The 16,357-nt window shown below is 34.2% G+C and overlaps 1 protein-coding gene across 7 annotated transcripts in view; it reads left to right on the forward strand.

The window, feature by feature from the left end:
• APAF1 (apoptotic peptidase activating factor 1) overlaps positions 1 to 16,357 on the forward strand; it is a 60,910-nt gene that overhangs the window by 43,567 nt on the left and 986 nt on the right. For all 7 annotated transcript variants that reach the window (XM_039354047.1, XM_039354044.1, XM_039354042.1 and 4 more), the window contains 7 exons: positions 378 to 497; positions 5,614 to 5,739; positions 7,419 to 7,544; positions 8,637 to 8,756; positions 10,784 to 10,909; positions 12,992 to 13,117; positions 15,892 to 16,038. In XM_039354047.1, coding sequence (XP_039209981.1) covers positions 378 to 497; positions 5,614 to 5,739; positions 7,419 to 7,544; positions 8,637 to 8,756; positions 10,784 to 10,909; positions 12,992 to 13,117; positions 15,892 to 16,038 — 891 coding nt within the window. The remainder of the gene's footprint in view (positions 1 to 377; positions 498 to 5,613; positions 5,740 to 7,418; positions 7,545 to 8,636; positions 8,757 to 10,783; positions 10,910 to 12,991; positions 13,118 to 15,891; positions 16,039 to 16,357) is intronic.

Here is a 16,357-nt window from a genome sequence, read left to right on the forward strand (position 1 = left end):
CCTGTTATATAATTTCTTCCTTTCATGGACCATATGATGTAGGTTAGAAACATGTAGCTATTTAGACAGTGGTTAAAATGAGGATGAGGATGATGATAACTTCTTCCATTCTCCACCATTCAATCAGAACTGAAAAAAACTTCCTGGATGAGAAGCAAAGTGTCTTCAAACCAAACAGGAAAGTCCAGTTGCCTTTTGAAAGAAGGCACCTTTGGGACACACAGATAAATAATTCATTAAATAACTTAATAGATTAAAATAAGCTGATGTTTATTTTTGAATAATTATAGCCCTAAATTTTACAGTTTAATTTATCTGTGCTCAAACTTCTACAATTTGGATGGCATTGCTTCTATTCATCATTTTCTCTTCAACAGATATGGGAAACAAATAAAGTATGCAAATCCTCTGCTATTGTGTTAAATTGTGAAATAGATGTTTCCTTTCTGGATAACGAAGTCAACATCTTGGCAATAGATAGTCTGAAGCATTTGCAGGTAAATATTGTTTAGATACTTCATTTATATTGAAAATTATTAGCAGGTTTGGCACAGCTTGGTTTTTATTTTAAGTGTATTCATGAACGATTAGGACTATCATATCTTGGTTGCAAAACTCCTGACAACTACTATATGGTTGCAGAGATATACAGTGCATTCAAAAAGTGTTCAGATCCCCTTCACTTTTGTCAATTTTGTTACGCTGCAGCCTGATTCTACAGTTGGTGGGGAAAAAAATGTTCTCATTATTCAGTACCCCATAATGATAAAGTGAAAACAGAATTTTAGAAATGTTTGTAAATTTATTTTAAAAAACCTGAAATATCACATTGGCATAAGTATTCAGATGTTTCATTCAATACTTTGTTGAAACATCTTTGGCAACAATTACAGTCTCAAGTCTTTTTGGGTCTGATGCAACAAGCTTTGCACACCTGGATTGGGGGATTTTCTGCCATTCTTCCTTGCAAATCTCTCAAGCTCAGTTAGATTGGATGGCAACTGTTGGACAGCCATTTTCAGGTCCCACCAGAGATGTTCAATAGGGTTCAGGTTAGGACTCTGGCTGGGTTATTCTTCTGTTGTCTTGGCTGTCTGCTTAGGATCATTATCATGTTGGAAAGTGAACCTTCAGCCTAGTCTGAGGTCCTGAGCGCTGTGGAACAGGCTTTCATTGAATATATCCCTGTACTTTGCTCCATTCAACTTTCCCTCAACCTGACTAATCTCCCAGTCCCTGCTGCTGAAAAACAACCCCATAGCATAATGCTGCCACCACCATGCTTCACTGTTGGGATGGTATCGGGCAAGTGATGACCTGTGCCTGGTTACCTCCAGACGTAACATTTAGAATTGAGGCCAAACAGTTCAATCTTGGTTTCATCAGACCAGAGAATTTTGTTCCTCACAGTCTGAGAGTCCTTCAGGTGCTTTTTTGTAAACTCCAAGTGGGCTTTCATGTGTTTTGAGGAGAGGCTTTCATCTAGCCAGTCTGCTATAAAGCCCAGATAGGTGGAGGGCTGCAGTGATGGTTGTCCTTCTGGAACTCTGTCCCATCTCCTCACAGGATCTCTGGAGCTCAGACAGAATGACCATCAGGTTCTTGGTCACCTCTCTTACTAAGGCCCCTCCCCCCCGATTTCTCAGTCTGAACAGGTGATCAGCTCTTGGAAGAATCCTGGTTGTGCTAAACATTTGAGAATTATGGAGGCCACTGTATTCTTAGGAACCTTCAGTGCAGCAGAAATTTTACTGTAGCCTTTTCCAGATCTGGGCCTTACAATAATCCTGTCTCTGAGCTCTGCAGACAGTTCCTTTGACCTCATGGCTTTTGCTCTGCTACAGTAGGCATTGTCAGCTGTGAGGCCTTCTATAGAGAGGTGTGTGCCTTTCCAAAACATGTCCAATCAATTTAATTTACCACAGGTTGACTCCAATCAAGATGTAGAAACCTGTCAGCAACATCAAGAGAAATAGGAGGCACCAGCTAAATTTCATGTGTTGTTACAAAAGGGCTACATACATATGCCAATGTGATATTTTTTCTTTTTAATAAATTTACAAACATTTCTAAAATTCTGTTTTCACTTTGTCATTATGGGGTACTGAGTGTAGGTTAATGAGAAAAAAAATGAATTTGAACAACTGTAAAATCAGGCTGCATCATAACAAAATTTACAAAAGTGAAGGGGGTCTGAATGCACTGTATAGAATATGCTAAATCCTCACTGCTATACAGTAATCAACTAGATTTTGGCAGGCCAACTGGATTTTTGCAGGTCAGGAGGACATCCTCTCAGAATTACCAACCATCTAAGCCATCATATATAGATAGCAATTCTACAATAAATCAATTATTTTTTGCTGGTCATAGAAAAACATAGTTAATTAGGATAAAAAAGATGAAAATAATTGTTGTAAATTATCTGAGAAGGATTAGAATTAGAAAATATACTATGGCTTACTGTATGAACTATAGAACAGTACTTAGTTGTGGTCAAAGAAGTAAAATCTGATCTGATAATAATAACTGAAGATAAACAAGTCAGAACAACCAGGTTGTTTAGTAATGGAGACAATAATTCCTAGTGAGTGTCTGTATAAAGTGCACAATTTAAAACAATGTGTCCTATCAGCTCAATTATTTCTCTACCACATGGACCCAATCTCGTTCAAAGGTGATCTTTCAATGTTTTCATTCAGTTCCCATACTAAACATGTAATGGTATAGGAGATTGGTTCTCAAAATTTGGTCTAGGGAACCCTCAAAGTCCCTGAGACCATTTCAGGGATTTGTCTAAGTCAAATAAATAAATATTTTATAATATCTCATTTGTAATTTCTAATATATTTCTAGATGCCACCCACATAAACCAAAACTCTCCAGGGGACTCAGTCTTTTTCAATAATATAAAGGGGATCTGAGATTAAAATATTTTAGAATTACTGATATTGGAGATATATTCTTAACAGTATTAACCTTGCTCAAAGGGGTAAGATTTAAACATGGTCTAAATCTATCAAAATTTAAGGTTTAAATCTATCAAACCCTGAAGCGATCTCATATATTAATGCTTAAAATAATTACCTATGATACATTATAAGATTTAAAAACTCCAATATGCTTAATCCACATACCCCAATATGCTCATTTCATATATAAAATTGATAATTGCTTATTGAATTAATGAAGGAATATTTATCTACTGACATCAGTTCTGATTTGGACTTAACTGAATTTCCTGCTGTTTTCCCAAAGCTGGAATGAAACGATTAAGTATAGACATAAATAATACAATGCTGTTTGCATATAATATTAATTTATAACTTAAAAAGAATTATGAAATAATATGTAATCTTCAGTAAAGGCATAAAGTAGGCATTTGAAACAAATATTTAAAAAAGTGTTTTTTAGCATCCAGTGATATCACTGTAGCTTGATGCTCTCTATTCAGAAAAGAATTTCAGTTTTCTTGTATAATTTTAGCAAAACCTGCCTATGTATTTTTGACTACGTAAACAGCAAGAGACCTTCTAATTATCTCTTGCTGTTTGCTAACAAAAAAAATCTTGACACTTCATGTGATACATCCTCATGGTTATTAAATATAGATTTGAGTAGAATTTGAGAAAGTAAAACTATAGATCTTCAGAAAAGCTTCACAGTTTACCTTCTTTATTTTTATTAGCTTTAGTGGTTTTTTTCATCATTTTTTTCTTTACAAGATTTGCCAAGATCTAACCAGATCTTTTTACCCTTTTACCAATTCCTTTGACATACAATAAATACGTTAAAACATTATTTTTTATATTTGCAGAAAGATATTACTTAGCTCAAATTTGATTTGCTATATCTCATCATATAAACTATTGGTAGGATCGGTAACCAACTTTGCTCAAAGGATTTTCCAGTTTTTCATATTGATCTCATATAGTATTTATTTATTTATTTATTTACTTACTTACTTACTTATTTGCTTACTTATTTACTTACTTATTTACTTACTTACTTAATGATTCCTATGCGGTAATATGACTGTGACAATAATTGTGTTGTTTTAATAAGCGAAGAGGTGCTATGCTTATGGAAAGTCTAAAACATTACTCCAAACCATTTTTGAAATCTTATTGGTTATGTAAAAAGTGACATACTGAGCAGTTAATAGTATATATAACTATTAATTACATACATAACTTTTAAATAAATTATTAACTTATTAAATATGGGTTCTTATAAATGTAAAACTGCTCTATCTACATAGAGATAGGGTTTATCAACAAATCTGGTGAAAATTCATACAATAAATATATAAACAGACCCCTACATTTTATTATAATAAGGGTATAGTCTTGCCTGCTTCTATTCTATTCTAAATTTTATGCTATCATTCTGATGCTCCCCCAATATCAGATGGGCAATCATTTCCAATTTTAGTATTATAGCAGCATTAAGAATCTATATTTTTTCCCCCTGCTATGGTAACCCAAAGACAGAGATGCTGGTATCAGTGTAGCAGCTGTCTCCACTTATGAGGATGTTATAGATTCATTTCATATATGAAATGTATGTCTGCTATAACCCCGTCTACTGGTGGATTGTAACACATCCCATTCTAAGAATTATTTTAGAATTATAATTCAACAAGCACAACTTTTCCATTGCAAGAGAACTTGTATCAAAGATTTCTTTTCTTTAAATAAAAATAACTTTTTCAGGTTCATTAGCCCTTTATTAGGGTTAGAAAATTGTGAATTAAATTAAATCTTTACAAAGTTCATCCTTTTCTAAAAATTTTTATAAATAAGGGTATACAATGTAATGCTGCTTATTGTTCATTTTTCAGCTTAAATATGTTGCTATGGAAATGGAAAGCAAGAAACAGAAAAGGGCGTAGCTCTGCTATGGTGGTGTTCATTTTCACAAAGCACTGAATATTTAAAGAATTTCTTGAAAAGATTTTTATAAGCTGTTTTTGGCATGAAATATCTATTTTAAAATTAATTAAATGTGTGTTCGGTGGTGTGCTTCTGTATAGTTGTTGGAGAAATGAGACTTACAAAATAAGTATAGGCATCACTACCAAAGCAACAATGAAGATGTGCTAATCATATACACTTACCACTTATATTAATATATGAAATCTGTCTGTATATTACTTTTTATATATTGTTGTTAACAATAATATTATTATTCTTATTTTCAACTCTGAGGAAAAAATATTTTAAAACACCCTAAGCAAAGAAACAGACAGACATTAAATGATGCTCGGTAATTTCCAGTTAATAATAATAACAACAACAACAACAACCTGTGACGATATCTGTAATACCATCAAACATCCACATCTGCCTATCCCAGGTCCTGGGTAAGGACTCAATAGGTAGACAAAATGCCAAATCCAGGCTGAACATCTGGCTGACTGTGCAATGATCCATAATAATAATATAATAATAATAATAATAGTAGTAATAGTAATAATAGTAATAATAATAATAAAGTTGGAAGGGACCTTGGATGTCATTAAGTCCAACTGCCTGCTCAGGCAGGTAACCCTATACCGTTCAGACAAATGGCTGTCCAGTTTCTTCTTAAAAACTGTTTGTTGCATTATAGCTAATTAACGGATCTACAGGCCTTGCTATCTCTTTGACTGAAGAACAGAAGTCTTCTATTTGCTGCTGTTGTTTGAGTGAAGATCTACAATTTGCTGCATATGGAGATGAAAATGGAATTGTAAAGGTGAAGTACTAGAATTGAATTTTTGAATCAGTTACTTTTGATTTGATTTCCTAATTATAATTATACTCCCCATAAAAGTCAAAATGAGTAAGAGAATGAATTTGAGAAGATTCTGTTTTAATAATTTTATGACCATTGAATATGTTTTCCTAATACTGACTATAAGTTTGTAATACTGAGGATATATTTCTCAAGCCAATATTAGAATCACACTCATTTTTTTGATGTTCATTTCACATTTAACGCATTTAAGGTTTACCCATCAATGTTTTTCTTCCTAGCATTTTTCCACACATGCAGGATTTGGCTTTTTCTTTTTTTTCAATTGTGGATTAAGTGAGAATCAATCCATTTGTTGTGGCAAGAACTGACCGAGTGGTTTGTTGCCTGAGCCTGTCATTGTGGAGTGAGATCTACAGAAAGAAAGGCGGAGAAAGTGACTGGCCCAAAGTCACCCAGCCAGCTTTGATGCCTAAGGCAGAACTAAAACTTAGTCTCCTGATTTTTAGCTTGGTGCCTTAACCACTAGACTAGACTTACTTTTAGTTATACATCTAATATCAGAGCAAAATAATTGGGTGTTTCAGTTTAAGAGGACAAGTTATATTTATAGAAAATTACCCAGTGAAAATTTTATATTTTATGATAACAACACAATAAACTTGTAATCTGAATTAATATAAGCAGGAGAAAATCTATAAGCCTGCAAGACATTGGCACGATGTTGATGGTACATCACCATCCTGTGAATATCCATCCATCCATTCATCCTTTATTTACTTACTTACTTACTTACTTACTAAATTTGTATAGCCACCCATCTCATCCAAAGAGATTCTGCGCAGTGTGGAAGTGAACAAAACAACAAATATAAAAACAACAAACATAAAAATATAAAACTGCATTAAAAATAAATATTATAAAGACATATATAAAAACGGTGGCAAAGAGAGGATAACAATAGCTACTTCAGCGATGGCACCCTCTAAGCATGTCTTTGGTTCTCTAGGAACCCCAGGCCTGATTACAACCAGGACTTAAATACCTTCCAAAATATCAAAAGGAATGGAGCTTTTCTAATTTTGGGGGGGAAGAATGCTCCCTAAGGCAGATGCCACAGCAAAGAAGGCACAACTCACTATTCTTGTTTTTTATTCTTTTTCTTTTCCTCTGATTTTTTTTTATATAATCTCAGGACATTGTATATTTCTATTTTGTGTTTTGGAGTTTAGAGTCTTGCTCTCTCTGTGTGTGTGTGTGTATGTGTGTCTCTGTGTTCAGTGCAGTTAATTTTAGCTATTTCTGCTGGCAATAACTCTTCAGATCTGAAATAAATCCAGAATTTTTATAGGTATGGTACTATTACATTTTAAACCACACATCTGAATTTTTTAAAGAGCAAGAGTCTCTTTCAATCATTTTTTAACCCTATGGGTTCAGAAAGAGAAAAACTCTGTACTAGGCATAAAATTTAATGTTGTTGTAGTTCAAGGTCTGATCTCTCAATTCCAATGACAGCATAGTTCTATAAAGATTGTCACAAAATTTGGTTTACAAGTATATTTTCCGTTTTTCAGGAATTTTTGTATCAAAAAGATCTATTTTAAAAAGATCTTTTTAAAAAAATCATCCATATTGAATTCTTCCCAACATGTTGTTGCCTGATCTCATTTTAACAGGTTTTAAATGTATCAGATAGGAATCTTTTAAAATCCAGAATTGGACACAGGAAAGCTGTACAGCATTGTCAATTTACTTCTGATGGAAAAACTCTTATTTCAAGCTCCGATGATTCAACTATACAGGTAGAGGAATGCTGCAACTTTGTTTAAGAATTGACACTTCAAATTATATTTTTTCTCAAATTATTTCAGTTCGTTATAAAAATACAGTATTTATAACAGTTAGTTTATCCATTCTACATTTTTAATCTTATGTCATTTCAGACGGATCGGTATTTTAAAAAGTCAGAGCTGTTGAATAAGAAAAATAGGAAAAATGATAGCTTACAAACTACAACTGTTTCCAAACTTTTATAGTTGTAATTGGATTGTTTAAATCCTGTTTCATTACTGGGATATTCATATATGTATTGTTATATTTCCAGTTATGTGGAGATTAAAAATGGTAAGAAACTTGCAGTGTCTATGGGAATACATCAATAAGAAACCGTTCGACAGTTCAAATACTTACAGGCAGAACACATATGCAATAGCATTTTCTTTTTCATATTTCTGAAAAACTAACATTCAGCAAAAACTGGTTTTGGAGGTAGTCATGAAATTATCCATGCTATCCTATCCATGTACTTTTTTAAAGTAAAACATTTTGAGCATTCTAGTAATAATTTACTCATAATAAAATAAAAATTGCATTTTAATATTTTGCAGTATTTCATTATACAAAAGAATTTGTCCATTGTAAAGTATGTCAGGAATGAATACATAGCTCACAGATGATAAATGTTAGATTTCTGAATCCTCAAGAGAATAGAATTATTTCCATCATGCCAAGTTGTATTTGGTTTTTATTTATTTATTTATTTGTATCCTGCCTTTATTATTTTTACAAATAACTCAAAGTGGCGAACATATCTAGTACACCTTCCTCCTGTTATTTTCCCCACAACAAACCCTATAAGGTGAATTGGGTTGAGAGAGAGTAACCAGCCCAAGATCATCCAGTTGACTTTCATGACTAAGGCAAGACTGGAACTCATAGGCTTCAGCTTTCCAGCCTGGTTCTTAACCACTAGACCAGTGTACGTAGATTAACTAATTTTCACAAATGTCTTAGAATATTTTCCCAATAAAAAAAATTATATTCAAGATAACCAATATTCTTTAAAACACATAGATATCTTTATTTTATTTACATATATGTTTACAATTTTTTAGGTATGGAATTGGCAGTCGGAGAAATACATTATTCTGAAAGGACATAAAGAACCTGTCAAGAATTTTCATCTTCTGAAGCAATCAAGCCTTCTTTCATGGTCATTTGATGGAACAGTTAAAGTAAATAAAAATCAATTTACTCATTATTTTAGATTAGTGCCTATAAATTAAATGGTGCCTATAAATTAGTGCCTATAAATTGAATAAAAGTTAAATGGGTTAGGGTGATATATATTGTATTTGTTTTACAAAGAATGTCATCAGATTTTGTTTGATTAATGTCAACAAACAGCCATTTTATCAGGCTAAAATAGAAGGCTAAATAAGAAGAAAAGCTATTTCATTTTTTAGTGGCTCTGTTTCTAAATTATTTCTGTTCTTTTAGATTTTAATAAGATCACCAATACATGTATGTATTGTAGCATTCATAGATAATATAATGCCTTCCAGAAGTTTTCATCCTTTGGCATTCTAGTGGGACTCATGGAATTGGTCCAAAACATCTAGAACAGCGAGTTCCCAACCTTTGCAACTTGGCCCAGCTAGGGGGGAGAGGAGAACTGGGTTGCACGAATGGCTGACCAGCATGCAAGTATGTGAGTGCCATCTGGTCCATCACTCACGCCAATGGAGCTGTGGGTGCACGCTCCAGCCAGCCACTCATGCGGCCCAATTCCGCATAGGCCATTGCCCGGTAATGGACTGCGGCCTGGGGGTTGGGGACCCCTGATTTAAAGGATACTAACTTTACAGTTCCACTGATATAGTGATGAAGAAACTGAATTTTCTGCAGGTTTTTCCCCCCACTCCTAATCATGTCGTCACTGTTTTATTTTGTAACTTTTTAAATTACAAAAGTTGGAGTAAAGTAATCATGTTCTCATTGATCAGTAAACCAATCTGGGACTTTTTTATGGAACTATCAGCTTAAAATTATTTAAATAGAAAGTGAGTAAAATTAAATTATCTACATACAAATACTCTGTTTTAATAGTCTGTTATTTTACAGTTTAAAAGTATTACATTTATTAAACTTACATTTTGAAAAATCTATCTACTATTTCTAAAGGAATTTTACATTAGCATATTTATTCTATAATCATTGTAGGGATTTTCTTAATATGAACAATAAATGTGACAATGAGCCGAGATGCATATGGCTGGGGAAGTTGTTATGAAAAGCATGATGCCTTTGCTAGGGAGGAGCTTTTTGCCTGGTGGATTTATCAGTGTTTCTCTTTCTACTTCCCTTCATTATTCACTTCTCTTCCTCCCCCTCATCCTTTGCCATTCCTACTGAACATAGGAATGAATATGTGTCATGTTTTTTTCTGTCTATGAGACTAATTTGAGTATATACAAGAAAATGTTCAGTACAGGTAGTCCTCGACTTAAAATCACAATTGAGCCCCAAATTTTGGTTGCTAAGTGAGATTTTGCCCCATTGTTGAGTGAACTTTGTTGAGTGATTTTGCCCCATTTTACAATCTTTTTTGCACAGTTGTTAAGTTAGTAACATAGTTGTTAAGTGAACCTGGCTTCCCCACTGACTTTGCTTGTCAGAAGGTCACAAAAGATGATCATATGATACTGGGATACTGCAACTGTCATAAATATGAATTAGTTGCCAATCATCTGAATTTTGAACACATGATCATGGGGATGCTATAATGGTTATAAGTGTGAAAAACAATAATAAATCACTTTTTTTCAGTGCCATTGTAACTTCAAATGGTCACTAAATGAACTGTTATAAGTTGAGGACTACCTGTTTATGCGCTTGTGAAACCATTAATTTTATGAATGGGATACCTTATTTACAGGTAATTTTTAACACCTACACACCATGACCCTGCCCTTTTTTGGAATGAGATTTCTGACAGATAGAAATGTTTTTATGTTTAGGTGTGTATGTGTACATAAATACATATATAGACATATGTTGAGAATTGAGATCTTCAGGATTTGTTTTATCTGTAGCTGAAAAATTCATTGGATTCATTCATGAAGACATACACTTAACGTTTTGGGAAAGGAATCAACTTAAATTCAGGCTCCTCTTCCTTTTGCGTAAGTGTCTGTCTGTCTTGCTTATCAACCATATACAATCAGCATTCATCACTGGCATATTTCACTATATTTCACAGGTCTGGAATATACTTACTGGAAAGCTAGAAAAAGATCTTACTTGCCATGAAGATACTGTTCTTTCTTGTGCTGTTTCATCTGATGCCACTATATTTTCTACTACCTCTGCTGATAAAACTGCCAAGGTCAGTATGTGTTTGTTCTGTATTAAAAGAAAAGACAGTTTAACACAGCTGTATAGTTAAATCACTAATTCATTTATACATCAAGACTTCTAAATTGTTTCAGGTGTATCTGAACCTCAGCCATGTAAGGAAGAATTTGGTTTTTTTTGCCAGAAGCTGATGTAGCTTCAATATTTTGCCTTTTATACCCTTTCCTATGTAACATTTTACATAATATTTCATTCGTGAGATATATTATTGAGCATATAACATGAAATGATACCATTGTCTCTTCCAAATTGTAAAATATTCTTCTGTGAAAAAGACTCTTCTGGAGTCATAAGTTTGATTTTTGTTAAAGTAAAATTATATATCCAGTGTGTGAAATATCTATGCAGTGTCATTTGTACATCCAATTTTAGCATCTTTCCCCATATCATACTTGTAGCCTGACATTTTTAAATCCACTTTCAGGCCAGTCTGTCTTGTCTGGTAAAACCTGTTCCTCTTCCATAACATCTTTAAATACAATCTGTCTATGATGCAGACAGTCTTTAAATTAAATTCTGGTTCCATTGTTCACAAATATCCCTCAATAAATCCAGTGTTAAAAAATTTTGCTCCATTCTGTGTTGATCAGTCAAATGTAAGTGTTCTTTAATTGTAACTTTCAGTTCCTTCTGGTTCCCTCTGACATCCAACCTTCAAAGTCCCATCCTGACATTTTTTTTAAAAAAGGAAGAATTCTTATAATTAATTTTAAAATCTTATTTCAAATCCTGCTGGATCCTTAGTCCATTTATAAATTTCCAAAATCAATATTCTAATCATCCTTTTCCTGTTTATTCCAAAAAAGAATTTTTTAAAGCCCTTAAACCTGGATTTAAAACTTCTTTTTGGAAGTATCAAAGGAGATTCACCCAATGCTATAAAACTTGTTATTCCAAGGATTCCTAATATCTGAAAAGCAATTAATAACAATTTCCAAAAGGGATTAGAAAAACAAGTGTGTAAATTCTGTGTCCATAAAATGCTGCTGACTGCAGTTTGGGCAAAGATAGTGTTCCGTCATCTCCCAGAGTTCTAAACCAGCATTCGCCAACCTTTCTGAGTTGGCAGCCTGGCATGGGGGGAGGAGAAGGGAGGAAGAGGATATGGTTTTGTGCAAGTGGGGCTGTGAGCATCGGCGCCTGCCACATAAGTGCACATGTCAGCCCACCACTCACACAGCCCAGTTACAAATAGGTCACAGCCTGGTAGTGGGCCATGGCCCACAGGTTGGAGACCCCTGTTCTGAACCACTGGACTGCTGTCTTGCAGTCTCCTCATGAGGAGCAGCTGTCTGGAACACTTGAGAATGATCCCAGCCTCTCTTTGTCCAGAGAGGAATCCCAAAGAGCCAGTCCACTCGCTGGCACTTCATTCCACCACAGTTATCAGCTCTGCTTTTAGTTGAGAAGAGATCCATTTTCAGTTCAGTATTTCTTCCCCAGAAGTGATAAGTAGTTTTTTTTTTTTTATTGTACTGATTTCAATGAAAGAGTTGCACATTGGCTTCTCGAATCAGAACTTAAATGTACCTACTTTCTATCCACAAACTGCTTAATACTATAAATTAATATTGATCATTGTAAATGTCTGTTTAGACAAGATCCATTTGTTCCTGTTGTTCTCCTGCATCCTCATTAACATCATTCCTATTAGTGTACTGCATCAGATTGTTAAAGGATAAATTTGAGATCTGTCTATACATTCTATGTTCCTAGCCCCCATGTGAGAAAATAGATTTGTTTAAAGTAAATTTAAACCTGCACAGACTGTTTTTAGGAAAAGTGCTTGGTGCTGCTCATTCATATATGCCATAAAAGCTCAAGGCAAAGTTAGGCCTTGGAGAACTACATCCAGGCGTCTGATCTTATAAATATTTTTTTTTAGTTTATTCTGTTCTGATCACATTTCTACACTTACAATTTTTACCGTACCCTAATCATCTATGAAGTTCAGATACCAATTTTGGTACCTGAGTGAATGAGGTGTAAGTATTATTTGTATGTTCATGTACAATGTAAATTAAACATTTTGCTTAATATTTTAAATCTTCAGATATGGAGCTTCAGAAGTTCATCAGCTCTTCATACTTTGAGTGGCCACAAAGATTGTGTGAGATGCTGTACATTCTCTCTTAATAATGAATTATTGGCTACAGGAGATGATCATGGAGAAATAAGGGTATTTAATTTTTCATTATTTAATATTTGGGTATGGATTGATAGTTTTTTTTATATTGATGAGTTTTGGATGGTTTTGCTATCACTTCAAAGCAACAATAGTAAAGAGGTAAAAAGGGATTTCAAGGATTTTTTCTGTTAACAAAAAAATAATGTTAGGAATAAAGAATGCATTTACCTCTACAGAACTAAGATAGCTAAGAATGTGGTTGGAAACTAGAAACAGGCTTTCTCAGTAGCAGACACCCCCACCCCCAAAATAATCTTTCTACAGGGAAAGAACTAGCAAAATTCTCCGATGTCTTCATTGAACAAGACAGAGTTCATATCATTAAAGTAGCACTGCATGCCAATTCTGCCTTCAGTATCAACTAGTTTTCAGGTAGTCTTCAGGAGCAGCAATAATTAAGGTATATTGCAATAATGCAGTCTCAAGGTAGTGATGGCATGAGTCACTGTCAGTAGGTTTGCTATTGCAGCTAATAGATAAACCAAAGCTAGCTAACAAATTCCCAACTACTGCTCTTGTAGAACATAGAAATACAGAACTACATGATTTTTTTCTCTCTCTTTACATTTCTTTCACATGCTTTTACCATCAACAGATATAGGAAAAATTCAGTATTGTTTTGAGCTGTGCAAAGATGCATTTTTCTACTGTGAATATGTCATCAGAAACAATAACCTGATTTATTACCAGTTTGGTCAAATATGCATGCTAACTATGCAGAGTAACACCTTTTCTAAACTCAGAATGGCTTCTTGAAGTCATGTAGATGTATATCTAATTCTAAATACCTTCTCCATTCTTAGAGATAAGCAAGAGTATTAATTATATTTGAGTAGCTGTCTCTGAGATTAGCAGTACAATTTTATCCTGACTTGTTGCCATTAAGTCCACTTTAAAGTCAGTCATTAAGTATATCCCATTGGCTGCCTCCCACTTTCAGTAGACACCTCCTGAACCACTCTGGTTTGTTTCCATCTTCTCTAACATTTTCTTGTCCTCCTCAAACTTCAACAATTCTCAATCCATAAAACCAACATTGCCTTTTAATCCATTAAACAATTTTAAATTTCTTTTTCAGTCTAATTCTAGGTTTTTTTCTATGCCACACAGGCTTCCATAAAAGCGCTTCCCTTTCAACCAATGAATCCATTCTTGTTGCTTGTAATAATCTTTGAGAAAATATAAATCCCTTCCTCTGCAGTAAACGTCTTTTTTCCCTTTCAACCAATAAATCCATCCTTGTTGCTTGTAGTAATCTTTGAAGGAATATAAATCCCTTCCTCTGCAGTAAACATCTTTTTCTCTTCTCCTTGCAGCGTCGTTGCTTTGTAGTTTGAGATCTTAGTCTTTGCTTCTGATTCTCTAAGTTGCTGAAGAGAAGGTTGTCAGATGAAATAAGTTCCTCTTCTATCTCTGTAGATTCCTCTTCTGGTACATTTTGATTTATATCATAGTCAGTTGTAGCCTGAACATCAGTTTGAACAAATGTAGTAGAGTCTCTGGATCTTGATTCTAAAGTACAGTTTTTAAATGTAGCACATATTTCTGCAGTGGCCTCATAAATCTTTTCCAATATAAATGCACAGTTCAATTGTGGCTGAAGTTTCTTCATTTTAATACTAATGCTTAAAAGAAGATCTCTTTCAGCACGAAGCTGAAAACACCAGCCTGAAGATGACAAATGGGACTTCGTCGAAACGTCGCCAAGACACTTCCAATTTTATGCGGGAGAAGACCCGAATAACCAAAGACCTACATAATAAAAAGAGAGGAGAGAGAAAATCTTTTCCATCTTTTTTCCTTTTTAGTATCCAAATAAAATATATATCAAAGTAAAATATAGTCTTTTTCAGTATTTATAAAACGCCTTTCTTCCCCAAAAAAAGCAGGAGCCGCCTGTCCAAGTCAGGGAAATAATTCCAAAACAAAAAAAGTAAAAAAAAAGAGAGAGTTACAAGAAACAATTCTCACCTGGATTCACCACGGGGGTACTCAAAGCTTAGATGTTGTCTGACTTTCGGTCTAAAGCGGCAGGGCGATCGACCATTTTACTGGCCGATCTTCTTCTCCGTCGGTCCTCGGAGATTTGTCCGGACAGCTGAAGGAGCCGCTTCTCCTCCGCAGCTGGACAGCAGCCTCCTTGATGGAAGTCACACCCTCCAGGGCAACTTTGGACCCATACAAGGGTCCACCTACGGAGGGAAAGCTAGCCGATGAGGAGAGAAGTCTCACGGTGCGACTAGTGACACCGCGAACCAGAACCAGAAGTCCCACCTTTATTATTTTTATAAATAATTAAAGACAGTGAACATGCTTAATATTCCCCCCTCCTCCTATTTTTACAACAATAACTGAGGTGAGATAGTCTGACAGAGTGACTGGCGTAAAGTCACCCAAATGGCTTCCATGCCTAAGGCTGGACTAGAACTCACAGTTGCCTGGTTTATAGACTGGTGCCTTAATTATTAGACCAAACTGGTCTCTGGTTTCAAAGTTATTTACATCTTAAGATCAAAGGGAGGCCATTGATTCTTATTAATTTAAAAGGAAGAATGGTCTATTTAGCTTGGATAAAATAATACATTTAGGAAGTTATGGAGATTTCACAAGGTGACTAGTCTATAAGACACTGTGCCTTATGAATTCCGTAAACACTAGTAGCTGGATTTATTCTTTGTTCCTATTTCAACATCAGTTGTATTTTCTAAGATAGCTTACAAAAAGTTATAACTCTATCTAATACTTGATTGCATTTCTTTTTACAGATTTGGAGTATCTCAACAGGTAAACCTCTTCACTTGTATTTTTCTGCCACAACAAATGAAGGAAGAGGAGCACATGGAGGCTGGGTGACAGGCCTTCATTTTTCTCCTGATAGTAAAGTGCTTGTTTCTTCTGGAGGACATGTCAAGGTAAGCTCAATAAAATTTTGTAAAAAGTGCAATTTCTAGAATTATTATATAAGCTATTATATAAGAGTGCACAACTTTTTTGAGGGTCATTAAAAGCCATCTCTTTGTAATATATGATCTAATTAGGGAGAAAAATAAACATCTCTTGTGCATGTACCTTAATTTAGAAGCTTATGTGATAACTACAATTTTCCTATTTTATTCTAATTGTAATATAGGAAGCAAATTTCAAGAAAATACATCATGATTTAGGGCAGATTTTGAAATCTACATTTGTATAGTTAATATAAATCCTTGTGTTCTGAAATTTGAATCTTAT

This window comes from Crotalus tigris, unplaced genomic scaffold, assembly GCF_016545835.1.
Source record: "Crotalus tigris isolate CLP2741 ecotype Arizona unplaced genomic scaffold, ASM1654583v1 scf7180000018548.2558034, whole genome shotgun sequence".
In the NCBI taxonomy this organism is placed as follows: Eukaryota; Metazoa; Chordata; class Lepidosauria; order Squamata; family Viperidae; genus Crotalus; species Crotalus tigris.